The 26956-nt window shown below is 34.8% G+C and overlaps 1 protein-coding gene across 2 annotated transcripts in view; it reads right to left on the reverse strand.

Annotated features, from left to right (window-relative positions):
* The window catches only part of LOC148943604 (venom protease-like), a 66239-nt gene that overhangs the window by 4355 nt on the left and 34928 nt on the right, over positions 1–26956 (reverse strand). For both annotated transcript variants that reach the window (XM_089101885.1, XM_089101884.1), the window contains exons 5-7: positions 24938–25107; positions 10174–10275; positions 6732–6886 (exon numbers count right to left, since the gene is read on the reverse strand). In XM_089101885.1, coding sequence (XP_088958011.1) covers positions 6732–6886; positions 10174–10275; positions 24938–25107 — 427 coding nt within the window. The remainder of the gene's footprint in view (positions 1–6731; positions 6887–10173; positions 10276–24937; positions 25108–26956) is intronic.

Consider the following 26956-nt stretch of genomic DNA (forward strand, 5'->3'; position numbering starts at 1 on the left):
AGTCCCCCCTTTTGCATTGATTTATACCCTTTTTAGACATTGGAAGCTGGCAACCCTTGATGTATGCTAAAAGCATGGAACAAAACGTTACAGAGGGGATATTTTTGTGTCTTATTTGTAATTATTTGGATTTTAATCATATGGGTGCGGTAAACCCAGTATTTATGGCATGGTATAATACTCATTACATGAGGTCATAAGACCTTGGGCACACGCTTTGGCCGCACAGACCGGCATTATATAAGATAACACCTTGGGTGTACTGGCCGTCATTAAATAAGGTCATAACATCTTGGGTGTACAGGCCGTCATTACATAAGGTCATAACGCCTTAGGAGCAAAGACCGGCATTACTTAAGGTCACAACACGTTGGGAATACAGGCCGTCATTGTATAAGGTTATAACACCTTGGTTGTACAAGCCGTCATTAAATAAGGTCATAAAGCCTTGGGAGTACAGACCGGCATTGCATAAGGCCATAACGCCTATGACGTACAGACCGTCATCACATAAGGTCATAACACCTAGGGTGTACAGGCCGTTATAACATAAGGCCATAACACCTTGGGCGTACAGACTGGCAATACATAAGGTCATAGCACCTTGGGGATACAGGCCACCACTACATAGGGTCACCAAGCCTTGGACGAACAGACCGTCATCAGATAGTTTTTAATCGCCTTCAGCGTTGGTTTAAAGGTCTGTTCTGGTATGAGGTAAGTTTTTCTGGTGATTGCAGCTGCATTTAGTACAGGTCGTCATTACATAATGTCATAACGCCTTGGAAGTTAAGACCGGCATTAATTAAGGTCACAACACGTTTTGGGTACAGGCCCTCATTGCGTAAGGTCATAACACCTTGGGTGTACAGGCCGTCATTACATAAGGTAATAACTGCTTGGGCGTACAGACCAGCAATGCATAAGGCCATAACGCCTTTGGCGTACAGACCGTCATCACATAAAGTCATAACACCTTGGACGTACAGACTGTAATCACATAAGGTCATAATGCCCTGGGTGTACCTAAGGTCATAATGCCCTGGGTTATATAGTTTTTATATCGCCTTCAGCGCCGGTCTATAGGTCTGTTCTGGCATAAGGTAAGTTGTTCTGGTGACTGCAGCTGAATTTAGTTCCAGTGTCTAATTATCGATATTGTATAGTTGAATAAAAAGTATATGCTTATAATATTGAAGAACATATCATTTCAAACCGCTGTACTTTCTTTGACCCTCGCGGCATCCCGGGCCAAGAGAGAGCTTATAAATGTCACGACGCACCTTTGACTTCACAGGCACCACGCGTCAACTCGGATTTCATTTTGTTGTTGCCAACTGGGCAAGTAGAGGACAGACAGTTCATATCAGTTGACAGAAAGTCATTCTTGGCCTTAAAGTGTTCCACATGAGTTGCTATAAGCATACTATCATACAGTGACCTCATGTTAGGTACTGTCATAAGAATTTTAAAGGCAGAGCAACGTCCCTCCTGGCATTATCCCAAAACTGATGAAGTTACTGGAATCTATCAAAAGATGTCAGTAACATCATTCAAATATTCTTTCAGGAACGTACTCAAATTTGATGTTCATCAGTAGAAATACTATCTTGAAATCCATTCCTGACTTGGATCATTGGATTAGAAATGAAGTGAGATCATCATCTCTGGAAAGCGAGCTCCTGTTTTCTGCCAATTTTAATGGCCTAACTCACAGAATGAGGTGATACAAAATTGAAAGTAGACAGTTTTCCAACCCTTCAACAGCTCAGTACAAGTGGCCAGTAAAAAAGAGAATATGAACTGGAACAGCACCGTCGACACTGTCGTGGCCCAATCCAAAAGAAACCAAGTTATAAAGAAAAGCAGTCTTTTCGTTCCCAGCAAGGAAAAGAAGGCTATTACCAACAACAAAAACAAAGGTAGTACCCTCACTTCAGCCTCAAAAACTGGAAGAAGAAAACAGTCAAATACTCAATGACTTTTTCATGGTGCCTACTCGAGACCCTCTTCCTGGAGGAAATCCTTTATCTCACTTTGTAGAAAACTGGAAAAGCATAACTGACGACAAGTTCGTCCTCAACGTGATCAAAGAAGGCTACCATCTGAACTTAAAAAAACAAAAAAAAACACAAAATACATCCTCCTCTAGTATGCAATCCAATTGACGGATCAAATATGTCAAGTAATCAGTTGCTAATTTTGGAACCAGAGTCTACCGTAATGCTCGAAAAAAGTGTAATAAAGAGAGTCCAAACTCAATCGTCTCCAGGATTTTACAGTCGTAATTTTCTGATTCCGAAAAATTGAAACAAGTGTTGGTGGGCAGTAATAAATTTATCTTGCCTAAACGAATTCTTTGACGTGACCACTCTTGAAATGAAGAACCAGGCCACAATATTACCTGCATAGCATGAATCAAATTGGGCAGCTTCAATAGATTTGAAAGACGCCTACTGGCATAGAGGCATTCACAAGAGGAAATATTTAAGGTTCACCTTTGAAACCAAATCTACCAGTTCAAAGTGCTCCCCTTCGGGCTAGCCTCATATCCAGTGGTTTTCTGCCACGGGATCGGTGCCATCGTCAGCTATTGCCTCCTTCAAGCCAATCTACTGCATGCGTACATCGACGACTGGCTTCCGCACGTCTACCGAAAGTCGGTGGTACAGAACAATGTGAGGACCATTATGATTCTCCTGGACAGACATGGGTTCATGCTGAGCGAGAAATCAGAATTGCAACATATACGAAGAATCGCATTTTTCGGGTATCTGATATACTTGGAGGTATAGAGGGTGTTCGGAAAAAGTTTCAGAACTTAATATATGCGGTCAGACAGCCCTAGAAAAATCACATACCTCAATATGGCAACTGATGAAGCTGATTGGACTCATCAATGCAGGCTCAAGACCAATTCCTTTCAACACACTCATCTCAGGAAATGTCAGTTACTAATGCTCTGGTTGTCAGACAGTTCATGGAAGACCATACATTCAAATATCCTAATTACGACAGAGATGAAAGAGCCATTTTTACCATAGCTAAACAAAGATTAGCCGATTTAAGGCCTTCCTCTCAAGCCCCCTATTATTTCCAAAATAATATTCACCGACAGCTTAACTTACGGTTGGGGTGGCTATCTGGAGAACTTACATCGACACACTTCGGGGACTGGGTCTGCAGAAGAGATATCTGTTCATATAAATTGCCTCGAGATGAGAGCTGTAAATGAACACAATCAAAGTCTTTGTGGAGGATTTAAGAAACAAGGTAGTCATGGTAGCGACAGATGACTCGACAGTAGATAATTACGTAAACAAAGAGGGTAGAACCCATTCTTTCTCTCCAGAGTAGGAATTTATAAAGATCCTTTAGATTATTATGGCCCCAAATGTTCAGTTAAGGGCAAGACACATTTGGATTGTCAGAAGTCGATCTATTAGCGATTCGACTAAAATAGAAAATTGACGAAGATCCAGCCTTTTTCCCAGTAGAATAATATCAACATGCGCATAGCGAACGACTAACGTGGCGATCAGAAATGGGATAAAGTAGTTCTTCATTCCTTTTTCAAAAATAACATCAACAGAAACTATCTCTTCTTGAATATAACAGGGCATAACTACGGCATATGATCCAGCAAAAGAGTATGAACACGACACAAAATCTATGGTGGCGTAATGGGCGCTATCAAAATCAGTACCACTTGCGGATATACTGAGTGCTGCTAACTGGTATTCTGAGACTACTCCCAGACAAGACTACCTTCATGAAACAGAAGATCAAGCCGATGCTCTATATATCGTTGTGTTTCAGACAGTTATCTAGTTTATGCATTTGAATATTTGAGCTTAAATGTAAAACATATATTAGCTGATTTAGGAACCCTCCACCAAATCCGTTGGAATCGAAGCTTTTGTAAATAAATGTGCCAACTTTTGAGGTAAGGCAACGCCAAAACCGAACTTTATAATGAAAGCTCAGTTTGACTAGAAAATACTTACCTGAACGTTGGTAGATAGAGTCTCTCCCTCCTCTCTACTTATAGATAGCTATAGACTTATAAGGGATTTAGCTCTAAACAGAAACTGGCTTGATCTGGCCATGTGACTCCATGTGAGTGGAATTGGTCGTTGTAGAAACGTTTTTTGGCAGAATTTTGTGGCATGTTTGACTCCGCCTTCGTATTACGAAACCAAAGAAAGCTTTTGTAAAAAAAAAAAATTGCACCAACGTTTGAAGTATGTATTGGTTAGCCAAACTGAACTTTCATTCGAAAGTTTGGTTTTTATATTCAGTTAGTCAGTGTGAGTAAAATTACGGTATGGAAGTGTTTATTTTTTTATTGACAATTGTTGATGATAGTTCTGTGTTTTTGAGAATATTTCAATGCGCTTTTTTTCACATATGATTACAGCAGAAAATACGAACGATAAATGACACAAAACATAAAGGAAAAAAAAATACAATTATCGAAAGTCATCGTAAAAACAAAAAAATGAATTTGAATTTCTTGTGCCTGACAACTTTACTACAGACATTCCTATTGTCACCCGATTCTTTAGCTTTCACACCCAACCCGAGGCCTTTTGAAATTACAATGTGCATAATGTAATTTTCAAACAGTTTATGGTAGCAGACTATAAGTTAGGAGTGACGCGGTTCAATAGCTGCCGAAACGTTATAAAACGGAATTTCAATACAGATAGATATATCATAGGAATCTGCTTATTATACTGACCCTAAATATATCATTTTCATTAAGCTTTGTGTTACTCATCACAGACTACGAGCGTGAGGAAATTTATCCTATTTAAAAATGGAGGAAAAGAAACACCCCTTAAAAGTCAAAGATTTTAATGAAAATTATACCATCAAAGTCAGTGAATCAGAGAAACGTCTTGTAGAAGTTTCAACTTCCTATCTGCAAAAGCGTGAAATTTTCTTTCTTTTTTTTGCCAAAGTAAGATCAAGGATCAAGGATGCGTGTTTATTTGTTTTTTTGTTGTTTTTTTTTCCCCAGGGGTGATAGTATCGACCCCGTGGTCCAAGAATGTTGAGAGAGGGCCCACAAAGAAATTAAAAGTTTTAGTGCCCTTTTCAAGTGACCAAAAAAATTCGAGGGCAACTGGGCCCCCTCCCCAGCCCCTTGTCAGAAACAGTCTAGGGTATTCAGTTGAAATTTTCCAAAAGTTTTGAGAGGGCAAGAAGACATTCGATTATGAATCTGAGGAAAGGTTAAGCCAAATTAAAAGACACTATATTCTTCCATATTATCAAAATGCCGCTTCTGCAGCATCCCAGTGGCGGAAATGGACCTCCAAAGTTCTAGTGTTCTTTCTAAGATTCAGAAGTGAATGCAGAGCATCAAGCCCTCTCCAGTGCTCTTTTTCTTGACTGACCGTCCCACCCTAAAAAAATATCTTTTCAACATTTTTAGATAGCCATTTTGTTTAAAATAGGCACTAGTAATATCATTGTTTGTCAACTTCTGTTCGTTTTATCTATGACTTGATTATTGTATTTTCTTTTCCTCTTTGGTTGTTCTGGTCTGTACTTTATGGTCAAAATTGTAATATCTGTCCGTGTTTTTTTTTTTTTTTTTACTTAATGTCATATAAAAGACAATATTTAACATGAAACAAAGACAGAGGAGGAGCAGAAATCATACAAGCCCACCTCCTCTTGGGAAATGCTTCAAGATTATTGAATTTTTCTCCACAGTTTACAATAAATCTTATATTTACTCTTGCCTTATCTGTTCGGTTTTTAATTATCCTCCTCTTCTTCAAAAATATGCACCCTCTCCCTCCAATTAAAGTCCTGAAGATGTGCCTGCATGGTGTTGTCGTATTTTAGACAAAAGCAAATCAAAATAAGTTTATGTCTTTAACTACGAAAAATTTACATAGTAAATCTTGTCTTTTGTCACATCTGAGGTCTTTATCATGCTCTAATTTATTTTAGATATAAATGGGGCTTCAAGGTATTACTATTTAACTAATACTACTACTACTAATAACTCACCGCAGCACCAAGCCACCTGAGGCCAACACAGCCACACACGCTCCTCCTCCATCCCAATCTATTCAAATCCTCCCTTTTACACCCTCCCACGAAGTTCCCATTTCCTTTCAATCTTTCTTTATGACATCCTCCCAACCCAGAAGAGGACGACCTGCTTTCTCTTTAGCCCCAGACGGTTGGCCAAAAAGAACAATCTTCAGCAATTTGTCAACCTTCATCCGCACAGCGTGCCCTAGCAACCTAAACCTTTCTTTCATTATAGCCCTAGAGAGCGGTATTGAACCACATTTTTCGTATAGCCTATTGTTTGAAATACGGTCAGTCACCAGGGTACCCAGAACAATCCTTAAGCAATTTCTCTGGAAAGCATCTAGCAAATCTTCATCCACTTTTCAGAGCGCCCATGCTTCGGAGCCATATTTGACCAATGTCATCACTGTAGCTTCTAATATTCTAATATTGGTTTGCAGACTTATCTTCCTATTCTTCCAAACTTTTTTTAACTGTGAGAAAAGCACCCTGAGCCTTGGCTATTCTACTTTTAACATCTTTACTGCTTCCACAATCTTTACTAATAATACTACCAAGGTAAGAGAAGCTGCCCACCTGATTAATGTTTTCATTACCCAACGTCACCTTTTCTCCCCAGTTAAGCAATTACTCAAAGCTAGAATAAAAACCTTGATATTTTTGAAACTTACTTGGCACGCATCTTGCCTTCCACCATTTTGACCTCCAGCACATAAGACCCTTTCATCAATGACCACAGATTTGAATCTTGAATAAGAAGTCTTGCAGTCGTCACGTTCTGCCACTAATACCTGGGCTTGCTGTAAGACATCACTTGCTCTTCCCTCTACAAGCAATAATAATGAAAAAAAAGCTAACATAAAGCTTCAAAATTATGACATATTTGATTAGTTTTTATTCAGTGTATCTGCTCAAAACCGCTTTTCCTGGAAAATCTAAATTTTGACCTTTTGACACAATAAGAAAATGTCAGCGCAAGAACTCAGGTAAGTTTTTCAATTTTTAGCCCTGACACCTACATCGTGGTCTAAAAATAAAATTGAGATCAAAAGCCTTGCATATGATCCTCTTTGGTCTTTCATAGTGGCAGATCATTATTCCACAAAATCCAACAACTCATAGAAGTAACTGGTAGATCAAAAGTAACTTGTGTCAATTATGTTGAAATTGCAGAAATCAACACTTGAAAAATGCCCAAAAACCACGATTTTTATGCTGATTATGAATAGGTTAAATGGATCATCTTCAAAGCTGCCCATCACAAGTTAATATCCCAAGAAAAGCTCTAAAGCCTTAGAAAAAGAACCGAAACACGAAACACAACCCAAATGAGACGCAATTCTCAGGAGAATCGCACCACCCAATTTGTAATGTCTTAAAGCCTAGTTTTCAATCCCTGTCTACAAAATACGAATTGTTTATAAACGAAAGTGTTTCCTGGAAAAAGAAAGTTTTCAAGCATGTGACTTTATTTGTGTTTTTTTTTTTTACTACTAGTGATAATCACATAAAACCAGTGATTGTAAAACATATGAAGGGGGCTCATTCAAACTGAAATGGAATTTGGAGCGCCTATTCGATTTTTTTTAATGTATCTATTGTATCAAATTCTGGAAGTTTTGGTTACTCTTGAGCCACGTCACTCTTTACTTTCAAGTCTTTACCACAAACTGTTTGACTTTATATGTTTTGAACAGTCTTTGGATAGAGCTAATAAAATACATCTGAATATTTGATACATGATAAATAGGGCACTACACACAACAGCTGAACTATGGTCAACTTAAACTTCTAACAACCTCTACTTAAAACTAAAAAAGATATGCAATACCTGAGGGTTACCAAAGTGTCCATTCAGTCAAAAGTATCGATCAAAAGAAATCATGATATTGACAACTGCTGATAGTCACCATTTTTTTCACGAAGATGTAGTTTTGGCCGAAACAGGGCCAAGAGGCTTTTGGGTAACATTCTGAGATAGTGGGTATATTCAGAACCACTGAAAAACATTATGCCAGATCTCTCAATTTCGAAGACAGTGTTGCTAAGTGAAGAACATTTGTTCCTAAACATATAGTCAGTCAAGATGAGCCGAGAATGGTGAAAAAAACGAGCTGATTTCAATTGATCAGAAATTTTTGAAGAAATAAGCTTCTCACAAAAATCAACCCATTCGTTCTGAATTCTGGGGCTGCAGCACTAGGCGTTGCCTCGTTCTTTTTTCAAATATCTTTTTTAATGTTGCATTATCTTTCACCTGATAGTATAAAAAACTTGCAATGACGAACTGACATTCATTACACTCTAAAATGCTTACAGGAAAGTGCTAATAAGACTGTAGCATAAAGAGGATAGGAGAATGGAGGAGGCTATCCCCCTCATATTGGTATGTGAAAATTTCAGTTTTCTACTATGATTAAGGAGCTTCTCACAGGCTTCAAATTAAGAAATATAAATTCCTTTACTGAGTATCTAATTTTTCATGCTTGTTCCTAACAAAAATACTCCTGTTTGCTTTTTTTGACAATGCGCTTGAAATTGTAATTTGTTTTTTACAATTTCAACCTTTACATTAACGGTTGGTCTTGGCAAGGTTGCATTCCTTAATGGCCATTTTTTTCTTTTCTTTTTTTTTTGTCGCTCTTCACTTTTATTGAAAGGAGTTTTTGTTATTCCTGCTCAAATAAGAGGAAAAATTCTCTTAATGGGTTCACCTCCTTTATATAAAAGAGTGAAGGGTTGAGGACGGTGACGTCCAAACTGATATACAAAATAAATTATGTTCCTTTATAGTTTTAATATCTCTCTTTACTTTCATTAGAAAAAAAGCTTGTCTTTTTCTTAGCAGGTCATGTTAAGAGAGCAATGGTTTCTTAAATATCACTACCATGATGCTGCATGTAACTTAAATGTGCCATAGGGAAATTTTTCTTTAAATCTTGATGATTGTCATCTTTGGTGCAAGGAATATTTACCATTGCTGCAAGTTTACTTCGGAGCAATAAAGCCTACAAATCTTTGGAGCCCTTGGGGTACAATCCTCCCATTAGATCTTTGGAATGGTTGTTTGGTTGGTTTAAGGGGCTGCAAGAAAGTTTTCTATGAAATCCAGAATCGAACTGCGGAAATATTCAAAGGCATTAAAAGACCCCAAAAGGCATTCATGCGATCTGCAAATTTTAAGGCCTGAAAAACTGAAAAATATCAGTAAAAATAAAACGAAAATAAAACTGAAAATATAAAAAAAAACTCTAAATTAGGCTGGAGAGCGTATAAGTAAATTGCGTCAAAACTTTGGTGACTTCTTTTGGAGAAACCCGGGAGAACGCATGAATAGATGACGAGGTCATTGGGATTTGCGTGTCAAAGATTTAAGTGAGTGCAAGAATTAGTTTAGCATGATTATTAATGAGTTTGATTATGCTTGTGTGTTTATATGATCCTGTTTTGAATAATATGTAGCATGTCTATACAGAACAATTTGGAGTAAGGAATTGAGCAATACAACACAACCTGGGTTCTTATAACTACACGTATTATCAAACCTGAAATTACTCTAGTTTTCTAAATCTCAAATAATTATCAAACCCGATCCGATTCTGATTTCCAAAATATGTTCTATGCCCAAACTACAACTAAATATATCCGTGAAGCCTCGCTTTTTCAATAGGGTGCTCCTGTAATGTCATCCCTGACAGCATACTTTGTAGACTTTCCGAACATTTTAATTCAAGTAGGCCTAATGTTCTTCAAACTTTAGTCGGTGCCACCTGATTCCTAAAATCAGAGGTCACTGGGCGCTTCTTTATCAGATTGATCATTAGAAAGGGTTCCAGATTCAAGTATTTTTTTTATAGAATGAGGGTTTTGTCAGTTTTTTTATGATCCGTCCTTCTTCACGATGGGTAACAAAACTGCGAATGACAAAACACTTTATATTATGGGGCTTTAAAATGTGCATACAACCCCGCTGTTTTAATCGCTAAAACTAAGTAAAAACCTATTATGTCTGTGCTTGTGTGTGTAATATATACTTAATTAGATAATATTATTATCTTAAATGGATCTAGTAGGATAAATATCCCTTGGCTAAAATGTTGGAATAAAGCTTACTAAAATCGGTAGTTCCCCATCCTGCAACGAAAGGGTTCATTCTCGTGAATTCTTCACTTCTAAGTTCTGGATTAAGGGGAAGACATATTGGACTGATTTCATCTGCAAATAACAGAAAAGAAAAATAAATAGTTAGTCCGACTACAACAGTTCTTTCTCTGTTGTGAAAGCACCAAAGAATCTCTAATATCGATGGCTGTTTACTGACGGTTTGACTTTGTGACAGGCCTGGGGCTTTTTTGAAAACCAGTAAAATAACCCTTTAAGTTATTTTCTTTTTGCCGTTTTTCTTAAAAGAAGTTTCTCAAAGAAGAGAGAAGGGCTATATCAAAATTTATAAAATGTAAAGATGAAAAAGATATAAAGTCATATTATAATTCAAGCTCAAAATGGACAGAAACTTTATCAATGAAAAACTAATGAAACACAAAACAAACTTTAATCAAAATGAATAGCCACAGCAGTATATACCAAGGTACCATATCTGGGCCTTTACGTTCCTTCCGGTTTTTCTGTTAGGTAAACAGGTCATCACACTCTTTCAAGGACTATACATGTTTTTTTTTTATTATGACATTGATTTTTTGTGTGTCAGTTGATTAGAGAAAGTTCGCGGTTTGTCCAATATAATAACTTGATTAGTCAGTTTTCTAAAAAAAAAAAAAAAAACACTTCTACAACGCCCCCGTAAAAACAGGTCTATAGGTATTTAAACGCTGGGAATGACGCAATTAATTAAAACTGTATTATAAAACCAGCGGGTCTTTTTTCGAGTTTTAACGGACAAGTTTTTTTTGATAACTTGATAGGTGATTTGAATAAAAGGAATTCAAATATTTTGTCTAGCAGGAGATAACTTAATTTACTTAGACAATGAACGAGAGAAAAAAAGGGGTAATTAGCGATTGAATATTTTAACAAGAAATGACTGAAAAGTGTTTTGGAGGAGATGGAATGAATGTGTATTGTATAATGCACAAGTGATGATTTGCACAGTATTGTCAATTTTAAATAGTTTAGAAATAAAAAATTAACAAGAAATGGCTGAAAAGTGTTTTGAGGGAGTTGAGTTGCACGAGGGTTGACTTGCACGAGGGCTCAGTTACATACGGATTCAGTTACACGGGGATTAGTTACATGGGGTCAAGTTGCATGGGAGGTTCAGAAGCACGAGGGGTTCAGTTGTATGGAGGAGTTCAGAAGCTGGGGATTCTGTTACATGGGGTCGATGATCGTTATAATACACAAGTTATATTTGAACAGTGTTGTGTATTGTATAATACACAAGTGATGATTTGCACAGTGTTGTCAATTTTATATAGTTTAGAAATAAAAAATTAACAAGAAATGGCTGAAAAGTGTTTTGAGGGAGTTGAGGGGCACGAGGGTTGACTTGCACGAGGGTTCAGTTACATACGGATTCAGTTACACGGGGATTAGTTAAATGGGGTCAAGTTGCATGGGGGCTTCAGTAGCACGAGGCGTTCAGTTGCATGGAGGAGTTCAGAAGCTTGGGATTCAGTTACATGGGGTCGGTGGTCGTTATAATACACAAGTTCTATTTGAACAGTGTTGTGAGATCCCCTACCACACCCCCAAAGGACTCCGATCCCTCCCATACCAACCCGTGTATTAGCGCAGTTAATCGGGGGGCGGTATAAAAAAACAGCGGTAGGTTAAGATAGTTTGGGGGGTGCGTTTCACCAGAGTTAAGTTACATAACGATTAAGGTACACGGGGGGGGGGGGGGGTTTAGTTAAATTTTAGTCTGAAAAATATGAGTTAACAATTAAAAAAGTTCTATTAATAGCTATTTTTATTGAAATGGTTCATTTTTTAACCAAAACTATGCTTTTCTGACTGAAGATACACATTTGAATCAGAAAAGGTGAAAATGTACACATCTAAAACAGAAAAGTGTGTTTTGACTATATTTTCTATAATTTAGCCTGAAAAATAGGAGTTCACACTTAAAAAGTTCTATTAAGAGCTATTTTTATGGAAATGGTTCATTTTTGAACCGAAACTATGCTTTTCTGACTGAAGATATACATTATTATCAGAGAAATTGTTTAAAAATACGCTAAAAGGTGATTCCTGTGAAGCTATTGTAGTTTTCTATGAAAAATGAATGATTTTCAAAATCAAAGAAAATGGCCCCATCTTTAACAAATATAGCCTTAGCTAGTTAAAAATGCGCATAAATTCTTGATTTTCAATCTAACTTAACTTGTAGGAATAGGACTTCATTCAAACAAGTAAATCAGCTTTAATTAAAGTATATTAATTGCACAAAAAAAGACTATTATTTTTCCTTGTTTTTCCCTCCAGGTGCTAAGGTCTCCATCTCGCTTTCAGTTGCATAGAGGGGTGAGTTGCACGAGGATTCAGTTAAAGGAGATACAGTTTCACGGGGGGTTTCGGTTATACACGGGTTCAGTTACAAGGGGGGGTCAGTTGCCCGGGGGGTACCCCTTTTTTCGTAAATCGGGCTCCCTGTTTTCAAAATCCTTTTTTCTTCTGAGGCTTGGAGCATTTGGTGGCTAGATATTAAACGTAATGAAATTTAGCACGGAGGTTCAGTTGTACAGGGTTTCAGTTATACAGGGGTTCAGTTACATCGGGGTTCTTTGTGTTAAATAAGTAGTTTTTGTATCTTTTGAAAGAACTTTACGGGGATTGAGAGACTCAGTTGCCTAATTCCGTGTGATTTTTCTTTACGAAGGTTAAGAATGTGCCTCACGGGTAATTAAAGAATGAGATGCTTACATCAACAATACAAAGAATAAGCTCAGATACTTAATAGATTTGACGCTTACAAGGGACATTGCTAGAAAGTATTCAATAGCTTAATTGAAAAGTAACGATAGAATGACATTGTGACTTGACCTAGCTTTACCTCGCCGATGTGGTCTTTATAATACATAAGTAACGTTTAAAAAATATCGTCAATTTAAAAAGAAATGGCTGAAAAGTGTTATGAGAGGGGTGGGTTACATAGAGGAGTGAGTTGCACGAGGGATTCAGTTAAAGGGGATACAGTTGCACGGGGGGTTTTGGTTATACACGGTTTCAGTAACAAGGGGGGATCAGTTGCACGGGGGGGATCCCTATTTTCGTAAATCGGGCTCCCTGTTTTCAAAATCCCTTTTTCTTCTGAGGCTTGGAGCATTTGGTGGCTAGATATTAAACGTAATGAAATTTAGCGCGGAAGTTCAGTTGTACAGGGTTTCAGTTATACAGGGGTTCAGTTACATGGGGGGTTCTTTGTGCTAAAAAAGTAGTTTTTGTATCTTTTAAAAGAACTGTACGGTGATTGAGAGACTCACGTGACAAAGGCCGTGCGCATTGTCTGGCCTTTGTGATCATTAAAAAACGTTAGTGACGGTATCTTGCAGTATAATTTCTCCATTTAAAATTAGATGACCGTTGAGTTTGAGTCAGTTTTTCCAAAGTACGGTTGATGTTTCCGTTCTTGTTGTTCATTAAAATATAAATTTTGGTGTTAAATAAGTAGTTTTTGTATCTTTTAAAAAAACATAGTCGTGACTACATCAGATTGTTTTGTGATGCATTTGTAGTGCATTGATTTGTTACTAGTATTATTATTTTCGTTTTTTTTGCAATCAATTCATACTATACCTTAAATGCATTCAGATATTTTCTTGATAAAACATAGTCGTGACTACATCAGATGTTTTTATGATGCAGTGAGTTGTTACTAGTAGTAGAACTTTCGTTTTTTTTTTTGCAGGCCATTAATACTATACCTTTAATGCATTAATATATTTTATTGATAAAACATAGTCGTGACTACATCATATGGTTTTTTTTTTCAGTGATTTTTTAATATTATTTTTATTTTCTTGTTTTTTTTTTGTAATCAATTCATGATATAAATTAAATTCTGTCATATATTTTATTTATAAAAAATTTCCGTTAATAAATAATTTGGTTTTTTTTTGCTGTGTGCTTTTACTAGTAGTAGTATTTTTGTTTTTTTTTTTGAAAGCCATTAATACTATAACTTAAATGCATTCAGATATTTTCTTGATAAAACATATCCGTGACTACATAAGATGGTTTTATGATGCAGTGAGTTGTTACTAGTAGTAGCACTTTAGTTTTTTTTCCAAACCATTCATACTATACCTTAAATTAATTCAAAGTTTTTCTTGATCAAACATAGTAGTGATCACATCAGATGGTTTTTTAGTGCAGTGAGTTGTTGCTAATAGTAGTATTTTCAGTTTTTTTTGCTAGCCATTCATACTATACCTTAAATGAATTCAGATATTTTCTTAATCAATCATAGTTGTGATCACATCAGATGGTTTTGTAGTTCAGTGAGTTGTTAGTAGTAGTATTATTTTCATGTTTTTTGCAGGCCATTCATACTATACCTTAAATGAATTCAGATATTTTCTTGATAAAACATAAACGTGACTACATCATATGGTTTTGTAGTGCAGTGAGTTTTTACTAAGTAGTAGCAGTATTTTCGTGTTTTTTGCAAGCAATTAATACTATACCTTAAATGCATTCAGATATTTTCTTGATAAAACATAGTCGTGACTACATCAGATGGTTTTGTGATGCAGTTGTAGTGCAGTTAGTTGTTAATATTATTATTATTTTCGTGTTTTTTGCAATAAATTAATAATTATAAAACATAGACGTTACTAAATCAATTGTTTTTGTAGTGCAGTGTTTTGTTACTTTTTGTTTTATTTTCGTGTTTTTTTTTTTTTTGCAATCTAATAAAAAAAAAACATAAAAGAATTAAGTTTTTTTCTTTATAAAAAAAAGCAGTGACAAAATAATATGGTTTTTTATTTCAGTGTGTTGTTAATACTATTAGTATTATTTTCGTGTTTTTCCAAGCCATTCATACTTTACCTTAAATGCATTCAAATATTTTCTTGATCAAACATGGTCGTGATCACATCAGATGGTTTTGTAGTACAGTGAGTTGTTACTAGTAGTAGTATTTTAGTGTTTTTTTGCAAGCCATTCAAAATATAACTTAAATGCATTCAGATATTTTCTTGATAAAACATAAAAGTGACTACATCAGATTGTTTTGTAGTGCAATTAGTTGTTACTACTCATTAGTAGTATTTTCTTGTTTTTTGCAAGCAATTCATACTATACCTTAAATGCATTCAGATATTTTCTTGATAAAAGATAGTAGTGACTACATCAGATAGTTTTGTGATGCTGTTGTAGTGCAGTGAGTTGTTACTAGTAGTAGTATTTTCGTGTTTTTTGAAAGCAATTAATAATTATAAAAAATTGCGGTTAATAAATAATGTTTTTTTTTTTTGCATTTTTTTTTTTCTTTTTTTATTTGTTTCGTGGTGTGGTTTTTTTTTTATTTATATTAAAAATAAAAAATAATTTCAATAATATGTTTTATTTTTAAAAAAAATACTTGACAAAATAAGATGGTTTTTTAGTGCAGTGAGGTGTTAATAGTAGTTGTCGTATTTTCGTGTTTTTCAAAGCCATTCATACTTTACCTTCATTAAATTCAAATATTTTCTTGATCAAACATTGGTTTTAGACGAGGTAACGGGCGCGCACGAAACCTCGACTAAATGAACCTAAAAAAAAAAATGAAATAAAGCTATCGACTTTGCATATCTCTCCTGATTGGCCCCTAAAAAACCAGTCTTGTTGAAAACGTGGAGTTTTCGTACTGTTCACTTTTTGCAATGTGTAGGAACCAGTGGGGAATCCCCGCTCGTTTGGAAAGGTGCCAAGGACTTCGCCGTTGACCTTTACCCCCCCCCCCTCCCCCTCCTATTTTCCGAGGGGTGTTGACATACTGACGGCATTGTGACACTTTGGTGATATGAGTCCTACCCGCAATGATTTCCAAGGGTTTTATGACTCCACCCTCACAATGAATTCAGATGGTTTTAAGACTCATCTTACTAGTCATAACTCCGTTCAACCTTGACCAAAGACATAAAAGTTTGATGAAGTATTTCTCTACTTACCAACTACATTAATAGCCTCCAAGATGATAGGACTGTATGACACTGAATTTATCAGTTTGAAAAAATCATCTTGTGGTGTTATATTCGAATGTGCTTTTTTATTATTGTCTATGGATCTCGAAGAAATTGACTGTTATCATTGGTTAGTGAACTATAATCTGTTTGAGTATGATAAAAGCTTGTGGAGTACTACATTACGTTATATAAACAGACTGGGATTCTATGATAGAGTGATTACACCACTTAATAATACTGGTCAGGAACTGAGAAATGTTCAGGAGGAAGTCAGTGAAATTTGCAGGTTTTTCAGAGTTGAAGCGCTCTACGTAAAGGGCAATGTACCGACAGATAAAGTTTTAATTCAAAAGTGTGACCCCAGGATTCCACTTTTCAATCTAGAAGAGTTTAAGTGTCCTAAATTTGAAGGGGTTATCATCGTCCTGAAGACGAGGTTAGGTTCTTCACACAGTGGATACAATCCATAAGACATGTTAAAAACTATCCTATATCATGGGACCATCGGGTGTGGATGTTTAAGAGTGAACTATAAGTACTATTTTTATGTAAACATTTCTTGTTGTTGTTTTTTTTTTCTCAAAAAAAATCTGTTAATACATTTAAGCAATAAATATCTTTAAGCTTAACCTGTCCTTGTTCTTTAGAATAGTTCTATTGTAAGCAAGTAACAAACTCTTTCCTGAAGTCATCTCTTGGATACACAATACAGAAAATTTTCATTAAAGAAATTATGAAAAATTGTAAGTAAGTAATAAATTCTTTCTTGAAGTCACCTCTGGGATACACAATACAGAAATTTTAATTAAAGAAATTATGAAAAAAATTGTAAGTAAGTTGCAAAGTCTTTATTGAATTCATCTGCTGGATAAACAGAGACATTTCGTTCAAGAAATTATGACTAAATTATAAGTAAGTAACAAAATCTTTATTGTTTTTTAATTTTATCAAAACTATGCTTTATTAATAAAATATATGAATGAATTTATGTTATTGTTTTATTGGCTTGAAAAAAAAAAACGAAAATACTACTACTAGTAACAACTCACTGTAATACAAAACCATCTGATGTGATCACGACTATGTTTGATAAAAAAATTATTTGAATGTATTTAAGGTAAAGTATGAATGGCTTGGAAAAACACTAAAATACTACAAATAGTAGTAACAACTCACTGCACTACAAAACCATCTGATGTAGTCACGGCTATGTTTGATCAAGAAAACATCTGAATGCATTTAAGGTATAGTATGAATAGCTTGCAAAAAAAAAAAAACACCAAAAAACAAAAAAAATAAAAAAAACAATGCACTAAAAAAACAAATTATTTATTCACGGCTATGTTTTATCAGTATTAATTGCTTGCAAAAAACATGAAAATACTACTACTAGTAACAACTCACTGCACTACAACTGCATCACAAAACTATCTGATGTAGTCACGACTATGTTTTATCAAGAAAATATCTGAATGCATTTAATGTATAGTATGAATTGCTTGCGAAAAACACGAAAATACTACTACTACGTAGAAACAACTCACTGAACTACAAAACCATCTGATGTATTCACTGATATGTTTTATCAAGAAAATATATGAATGCATTTAAGGTATAGTGTGAATGGCTTGCAAAAAAAACACGAAAATACTAATACTAGTAACAACTCACTGTACTACAAAACCATCTGATGTGATCACGACCATGTTTGATCAAGAAAATATTTGAATGCATTTAAGGTAAAGTATGAATGGCTTGGAAAAACACGAAAATAATACTACTACTATTAACAACTCACTGCACTACAAAACCATGTGATGTAGTCACGGCTATTTTTTAAAAATAAAACATCTTAATGAATTTAAGTTATTTTATTAATAGCTTGAAAAAAAAAAAAAAACAACGAAAAAAAAACTACTAGTAAAAAATCACTGCACTACAAAACCAATTTATTTAGTCACGGCTATGTTTTATAATTATGAATTGCTTGCAAAAAACATGAAAATACTACTACTAGTAACAACTCACTGCGCTACAACTGCATAACAAAACAATCTGATGTAGTCACGACTATGTTTTATCAAGAAAATATCTGAATGCATTTAAGGTATAGTATGAATTGCTTGCGAAAAACACGAAAATACTAATACTATGTAGTAACAACTCATTGAACTACAAAACCATCTGATGTAGTCACGGTTATGTTTTATCAAGAAAATATCTGAATGCATTTAAGGTATAGTTTGAATGGCCTGCAAAAAACATTAAAATACTACAACTAGTAACAACTCACTGCACTAAAAAACCATCTGATGTTATCACAACTATGCTTGATTAAGAAAATATCTGAATGCATTTAAGGTATAGTATTAATGGCTTGCAAAAAAAAACTGAAAATACTACTACTAGTAACAACTCACTGCACTACAAAATCATCTGATGTGATCACGACTATGTTTGATCAAGAAAATATATGAATACATTTAAGGTATAGTATGAATGGCTTGGAAAAAAAACGAAAGTGCTACTAATATTAAAAACTCACTGCATAACAAAACCAACTGTTTTTGTAACGGATTTTTTTTATAAATAAAATATATGATTGCATTTAAGTTATATTATGATTGGCTTGAAAAAAAAAAAAAACAAAAAAAAACAAAAAAAATTAAAAACACACTGCAAAACAAAAAACAATTATTTATTAAGGTCTATTTTTTATAAAGAAAATAAATTAAATAATTTATTTCATAGTATGAATGGCTTGCAAAAAAAAAAAAAGAAAAAACAAATAATAGTAACAAATCAATGCACTAAAAAACCATATGATTTATTCACGGATATGTTTTATCAAGAAAATATCTGAATGCATTTATGTTATAGTATTAATGGCCTGCAAAAAAAAACACGAAAGTTCTACTACTAGTAACAACTCACTGCATCACAAAACCATCTGATGTAGTCACGACTATGTTTTATCAAGAAAATATCTGAATGCATTTAAGGTATAGTATGAATTGCTTGCAAAAAACACGAAAATACTGCTACTAGTAACAACTCACTGCACTACAACTGCATCACAAAACCATCTGATGTAGTCACGACTATGTTTTTTTAAAAGATACAAAAACTACTTATTTAACACAAAAATTTCGTTTTTAATGACCATCAAGTAAAGAAAAATCACACGGACTTAGGCAACTGAGTCTCTCAACCCCCGTAAAGCTCTTTTAAAAGATACAAAAACTACTTATTTAACACAAAGAACCCCTATGTAACTGAACCCCTGTATAACTGAAACCCTGTACAACTGAACTTCCGCGCTAAATTTCATTACGTTTAATATCTAGCCACCAAATGCTCCAAGCCTCAGAAGAAAAAGGGATTTTGAAAAAAGGGAGCCCGATTTACGAAAATAGGGAGACCCCCCCGTGCACCTGTCCCCCCCGTGTCTCTGGCCCTGTGTCTAGCCGAATCCCTCCGTGCACCTGTATCCCCTTTACCTGAACCCTCGTGCAACTCACTCCTCTATGCAACCCACCCCCCTCATAACACTTTTCAGCCATTTCTTTTTAAATTGACAATATTTTTCAAACGTTACTTATGTATTATACAGATCACATCGGCGAGGTAAAGCTAGGTCAAGTCACAATGTCATTCTATCGTTACTTTTCAATTAAGCTATTGAATACTTTCTAGCAATGTCCCTTGTAAGCGTCAAATCTATTAAGTATCTGAGCTTATTCTTTGTATTGTTGATGTAAGCATCTCATTCTTTAATTACCCGTGAGGCACATTCTTAACCTTCGTAAAGAAAAATCACACGGAATTAGGCAACTGAGTCTCTCAATCCCCGTAAAGTTCTTTTAAAAGATACAAAAACTACTTATTTAACACAAAGAACCCCCATGTAACTGAACCCCTGTATAACTGAAACCCTGTACAACTGAACCTCCGTGCTAAATTTCATTACGTTTAATATCTAGCCACCAAATGCTCCAAGCCTCAGAAGAAAAAAGGATTTTGAAAACAGGGGGCCCGATGTACGAAAAAAGGGATACCCCCCGTGCACCTGACCCCCCCGTGTCACTGCCCCCGGGTATAACCGAAACCCCTCGTGCATCTGTATCCCCTTTAACTGAACCCTCGTGCAACTCACCCCTCTATGCAACTGAAAGCGAGATGGAGACCTTAGCACCTGGAGTGAAAAACAAGGAAAAATAATAGTCTTTTTTTGTGCAATTAATATACTTTAAATAAAGCTGATTTACTTGTTTGAATGATGTCCTATTCCTACAAGTTAAGTTAGATTGAAAATCAAGAATTTATGCGCATTTTTAACTATCTAAGGCTATATTTGTTAAAGATGGGGCCATTTTCTTTGATTTTGAAAATCATTCATTTTTCATAGAAAACTACAATAGCTTCACGGGAATCACCTTTTAGCGTATTTTTAAACAATTTCTCTGATAATAATGTATATCTTCAGTCAGAAAAGCATAGTTTCGGTTCAAAAATGAACCATTTCCATAAAAATAGCTCTTAATTGAACTTTTTAAGTGTGAACTCCTATTTTTCAGACTAAATTATAGAAAATATAGTCAAAACACACTTTTCTGTTTTAGATGTGTACATTTTCACCTTTTCTGATTCAAATGTGTATCTTCAGTCAGAACAGCATAGATTTGGTTCAAAAATGAACCATTTCCATAAAAATAGCTATTAATATAAATTTTTTAAGTTTTAACTCCTATTTTTCATACTAAAATTTAAATAACCCCCCCCCCCCCCCCGTGTAACTGAATCTGTATGTAACTTAACTCGTGTGCAACTCAACCCCCCAAAGCTCGTAAACTAACGCTTGTGTATTATAACGACCACAGATTAACTTCGCTAATACCGGGGTTGGGTTGGGTGGTATCGGAGTCCTTTGGAGGTGTGGTAGGGGATCTCACAACACTGTTCAAATAGAACTTGTGTATTATAACGACCACCGACCCCATGTAACTGAATCCCAAGCTTCTGAACTCCTCCATGCAACTGAACTCCTCGTGCTACTGAAACCCCCATGCAACTTGACCCCATTTAACTAATCCCCGTGTAACTGAATCCGTATGTAACTGAGCCCTCGTGCAAGTCAACCCTCGTGCAACTCAACTCCCTCAAAACACTTTTCAGCCATCTCTTGTTAATTTTTTATTTCTAAACTATTTAAAATTGACAACACTGTGCAAATCATCACTTGTGTATTATACAACTCACAACACTGTTCAAATAGAACTTGTGTATTATAACGATCATCGACCCCATGTAACTGAATCCCAAGCTTCTGAACTCCTCCATACAACTGAACCCCTCGTGCTACTGAACCTCCCATGCAACTTGACCCCATTTAACTAATCCCCGTGTAACTGAATCCGTATGTAACTGAGCCCTCGTGCAAGTCAACCCTCGTGCAACTCATATCCCTCAAAACACTTTTCAGCCATTTCTTGTTAATTTTTTATTTCTAAACTATTTAAAATTGACAACACTGTTCAAATCATCACTTGTGTATTATACAATACACATTCATTCCATCTCCTCCAAAACACTTTTCAGTCATTTCTTGTTAAAATATTCAATCGCTAATTACCCCTTTTTTTCTCTCGTTCATTGTCTAAGTAAATTAAGTTATCTCCTGCTAGACAAAATATTTGAATTCCTTTTATTCAAATCACCTATCAAGTTATCAAAAAAAACTTGTCCGTTAAAACTCGAAACAAGACACGCTGGTTTTATAATACAGGTTTAATTAATTGCGTCATTCCCAGAGTGTAAAGACCTATAGACCTGTTTGTACGGGGGCGTTGTAGAAGTGTTTTTTTTTTTTTTTTTAGAAAACTGACTAATCAAGTTATTATATTTGACAAACCGCGAACTTTCTCTAATCAACTGACACACAAAAAATCAATGTCATAATAAAAAAAAAACATGTATATTCCTTGAAAGAGTGTGATAACCTGTTTACCTAACAGAAAAACCGGAAGGACCGTAAAGGCTCAGATGTAGTACCCTGGTATATACTCACACCAAGTATAAAAACAATAGATAATGCTCTAGATGAATTTAAAAATAAGACTAACAAAAATTTAAACTTACAATGAGGTCAAAATGAGAATGAACATAAATGTCAATGAATAGGGGTAGAGTTACCCCCCCCCCCCCAAGTATTTTAAAGCGAGAGTATCACTTGCACTTTACTGAAAACGGTTGTATTTCGAGAAATGTGTTTTTATTTGATTTTCAAAACAATATCAGCACAACAAAAGTATGACAAACTATCACCTCTGTTTCAAGTCCTTAAATCGGCTAGTGTCATTTGCATTTAATTGAAAACAATAGGTATTTCAAACAATGTGGTTATTATTTTGTCAGAATAACGACAATAAAACAATAATAATAATAAACCATCACCCTAATAATTAAGATTGCTGGAACAATTTATAAAAGTAGACTTTTCGTTTAATAACCGAATACGTTAATTCCAGGAACTTTCAGCAACATTTTGTCCTTTAATGCTACAATAATGAGAAAGAAAATGTTTAGAATATATTTTGCTCTCAGTAAATTTTCTATCAGCGATTGTTTCATGCTAGAGATTCTTAATAATTATTTTTCTTTATAATTTAGGGTGCGTAGGGAAGGAAATTATTATTCATATGAATTGAAAATATGTGCAAATTTTGATTCTCTATAGGGCTGAAGCCACCCTGACTTTCATCCTGTAGACAACCTTGAATCCACACGCAACTTGGCCCACTATTTTATTAAAATAACGTTTTCGTTGTATTATGTTAAAACAGTTTTTTTTTGCATATATGCTTATAAATGTCATTTAATGAAAATAATTCTGTTTTGTTTTATAAATGAAAAAAATCATAGAACGCCACAGAGCAGAATAACTAGATTTGTTTCCTTTTTTGTACCTCAATTAAGTTTCCCTTGTTCTGGAAATCATATTTTATCTGTTTACACGGCCAGAATCTTAAATCAGATGAAGATGTAAAAAAAAATCCAGTATTTTTTCTCAAAGAATTGATATAACTCTATTTTTCTTCCAGAACTTATTGTCCTTGTCAAAAATCACCTTGGTCCGTTCTACTTACCCTGAAAGTTTTACACCAATCATATAAAAATATGTTTGGTCCATTTTTTTTTAATCGATAAAAATCCCTTTCCCAATTCATTTTTACAGCTTCCAAACTAATCCCAAGATTTTGCAGATAGTTTGAAAATTCGGGTGTATGTAGCATGGTATCGTCTCAAGTACATGCGATCTTTTCAGAATTAATCCTTGTGAAACTTTAAATCTTAGCCTGGCAAAAAGCTTCTGGGTGATCAAACAGCAAAGATAAAACATGGCCGCCTTTTTTATTAAAGCCTGGCTGTGAACATTGGGTAGTTTACATAGTTAAGAGCCATTATCCCTGCAGTTATCAGGGTGATGTCAACCCTAAAGGCATACTTCTTAGATTTTTTTGGCGTTCCTAAACAAAATGGCCATCTACCCGACTTGGGGTAGCTTTTGAGGGGTTTGGCAGAGAAAAAGGTACGGCCAGGAGGTTGATTGTTCTAAAATTACCCATGGACCTTACAAGAGAACTATAATTTTTAATTTTCAATCGAATTCATATAAAAATAGCTAAAAAATTTCATTTTCTTCTTTTTAAGTACTTAATATATATATTTTTTTTTCTTTGTTTTCCTTCTGCATTAGTCCCCATATCTTGAAGACTTAAGGATATATGTTTTGAACTAATCAAGAAAAGTTTTTCATGAGACACCATTTTAGACGGGGGGGGGGCGGGGCATCGGAAACTTTTTTCTCTTCGTTAGACCCCTCTTTAAAAACTACAAATTAACAGCTGCTCAAAAATTTTTCTCCAATATCTGTGTAATTGTAATCATAGTTTCTTTTTTTAGTCCGTATGCAATCAATTTTCATCAATCATTTGATTTTCTAGATCCATTGCAATAAAATTGATTGACAACTAATTGCTAAAACTAAGTTTTATTTTAAGTTCTTTGTTTCTTTTTCAGTAAAGTGCAAATGACATTGTAGGTGTCGGGTTGGTTTAAGCGGGAAGAAAAACTAAATTTATTATTAATAGTTTTTGTTCGCCTTAAGTGAATTTTGCATAGCTAGAATTTTGTATGCTGAGTTTTCTATGTTAGATATATGGAGATAAACTTATGAACCGTAACATGAGACGTAAAAACCCTAAGCATTTGACGTAACTTAAAGTCTTATGTTTTCAATGTGAAGGGCCCCCTATAGATTGAAAGGCATTTACTTTAGTTGATAGAAGATCTTCACAAAAGTTCATATCCCTCTATAGTTTTCACTTTATTTCAAGTAGTATTTCACTTCAGTTTTTATAACTAGCTTTTAGATCTCACAATGTAAAATGTAGATCATATGTTCACTTCTTATTATTTTCTTTCAGTCTTTACTGCTGTCTATAGTATAGAAAAAATTAAACGTTTAGCCAATGATTTTACATCATATCCTCTTAGTTTAACTTTGTTTTCCCTCTCATTTATCTTTTATTTTCTTATCCTTTTTTATTTGGCTGTTATTTTAAAAGGATATGTTCATTGATATATTCATTTTTATAAGTGATTTATTTCATTCATCTTTTGAAAAATATTTTTTTATCAAAATAGTTTAGTTGATATAGTTTGTAAAACGCCATAATACTTACTTGTAAAAGGAACAGATCTGGCTAGGGTAAGAATAGCAATATCATTCTGCCACGATTTTCCCTGACCGTCGTAATTTTCGTGGATTGTCTTCTTAGCAATCGAAACATCAATAGGTTTTGCACCGTCAGAAGCGGATGCCAGATCATGCTCGCCAAGTCTCACTAGGGCCCTAAAGTATTGTGTCAAAATTGTTATTGTTATTATTATTCATTTATTGCCCATCAAAAACAAAGATGCAATAGTCGGAGTCATGGGTGCCCATGAGCTGAATTCCAGGGGGGGACAAACCTCATCTAATTGGCACTTTTAATGCTATATAATATATATCTCAGAACAAAAATAAAAATTAAGGGAGCATCATTCAGCCAGGGGGGCGGGCACCCCCTGCCCCCCCCCTATGGGTGCCCATAGACGGAGTAATTACTAAAGATAACAAAAACAGGACAAAAACCCACATCGGAAATTCAAATGCATGACAAAAAACGTTTCATACATACATTACATTAATACAAACAAACTAATGCAAACTAACTGGCGACCATGGGTGATAAAAATTGCTTTTAAAACAGGATAAAGATTTATTAATACAAATATAAGAGTCTGCAAGGCTATACATGGATAATGTAACGGCTTCTAGCCCAAGGCGGTAATTGTAAAAGATACTTGGCAAATCTGAAGAAGATTGATCGTAGGTACTTTTTATCTTTAACTGTAAAAAATTCTCAGAATGGAAAAAAATCCAGTGGAAGGGCTATGGCTAGAAGATTACAGTTGAAGCCCAGTTTGCTTTTTACGATTCCATTGTGAAAAATACTAACTTTATGCTCAACGTGAGTTATCAGCAAACGGTGTGTGTGGCCGAAAAATTTGCCGATTGGAAGGCCTGGGTATGTAACGTTGTCTGAGGGTTTGAATAAAGAACCGTCCAGATTTTTACCACATCTAAGCATAACAAATAAGTATAAACATTTTATTGAGCATGTTTTCATGTTACTGGTGCTTATAAGTTACTCTGCTGTAACATTCATATATATTTTAAGCAGTATTTCAGCTTATCCTTGATGAGCAGTGTCAAGTGTTTCCCTTATATTGAAAATTTACGGCTACTGTGTAAAAAAAACTGAAAAATATGACACTCGTTATCTGAAATATAGATTTAGCAAATACTCCATACTGTTTAAGGAAAAACGATGAGAAAAGTAAAAACTAAAATCTTCTGGGATCTTTTTGGTTATCTTTGTCAATTAAAACAGAAGTTTTGAACAATAGGGAAAAAGAAGAATTGTCTCCTACTTTGTTGGCGTTGAGCACTATTGAAGTTTTAAGTAGCAACACATCGTAAATACTGCTCTAACTCTTAAAGACTTAAAAAAATAAAAACACAAGCATCGTGTTGGCCGAACTTACAATAGATATTACCACTCTTCTTTTTAGCACTTTGAAATCGTTACTTATATTAAATGCCTTGGCCGATTTTAACAAGTAGCCAATGAAGTTTTAAGAAATGGAGTGAGTTAAAGTATCCTAGAAATGGGGTGAGATAAAGACAGGGGCGTTTTGGGATATTTTTGGCAAACAAAATTTTGAATATAATGGGATGGAGGAGGACTGCCAACCTTTATGTAGGGCTTGGGCCTCTTAGCAGTTTGTATTAATCATTTGCGATTAAAGTACTTCTAAATTTAAAACATGAAATACTGAAATGTGACATGAAATACCAAACCCATAAATTATGTTCGTTGAATACACTGGGAGGAACTGATAACATATGCAAATTTCTTACGAAATGCGTACCCTTATCTTAGCTCTTTGCTGCTATTGTGTTTTAAAAAAGAAAAAACTTAATGTTCCAAAAGGGCTAATAAAAAATAGTTGTAATAAATAGGAGATGTTAAGAAGGTGAAGAAGCTTTTCTCTTGAGAAGTATAGACGCTTTAAATAGAGCGGAATGGAGGAAAAGTAAAGATGAAGAAAGACTTTTGAAAAGCTTGTAGAAGAAGCACATCATAAATAGGGTG

Source organism: Artemia sp. Qi Xiang Cuo, chromosome 15, assembly GCF_049724085.1.
Source record: "Artemia sp. Qi Xiang Cuo chromosome 15, ASM4972408v1, whole genome shotgun sequence".
Lineage (NCBI taxonomy): Eukaryota > Metazoa > Arthropoda > Branchiopoda > Anostraca > Artemiidae > Artemia > Artemia sp. Qi Xiang Cuo.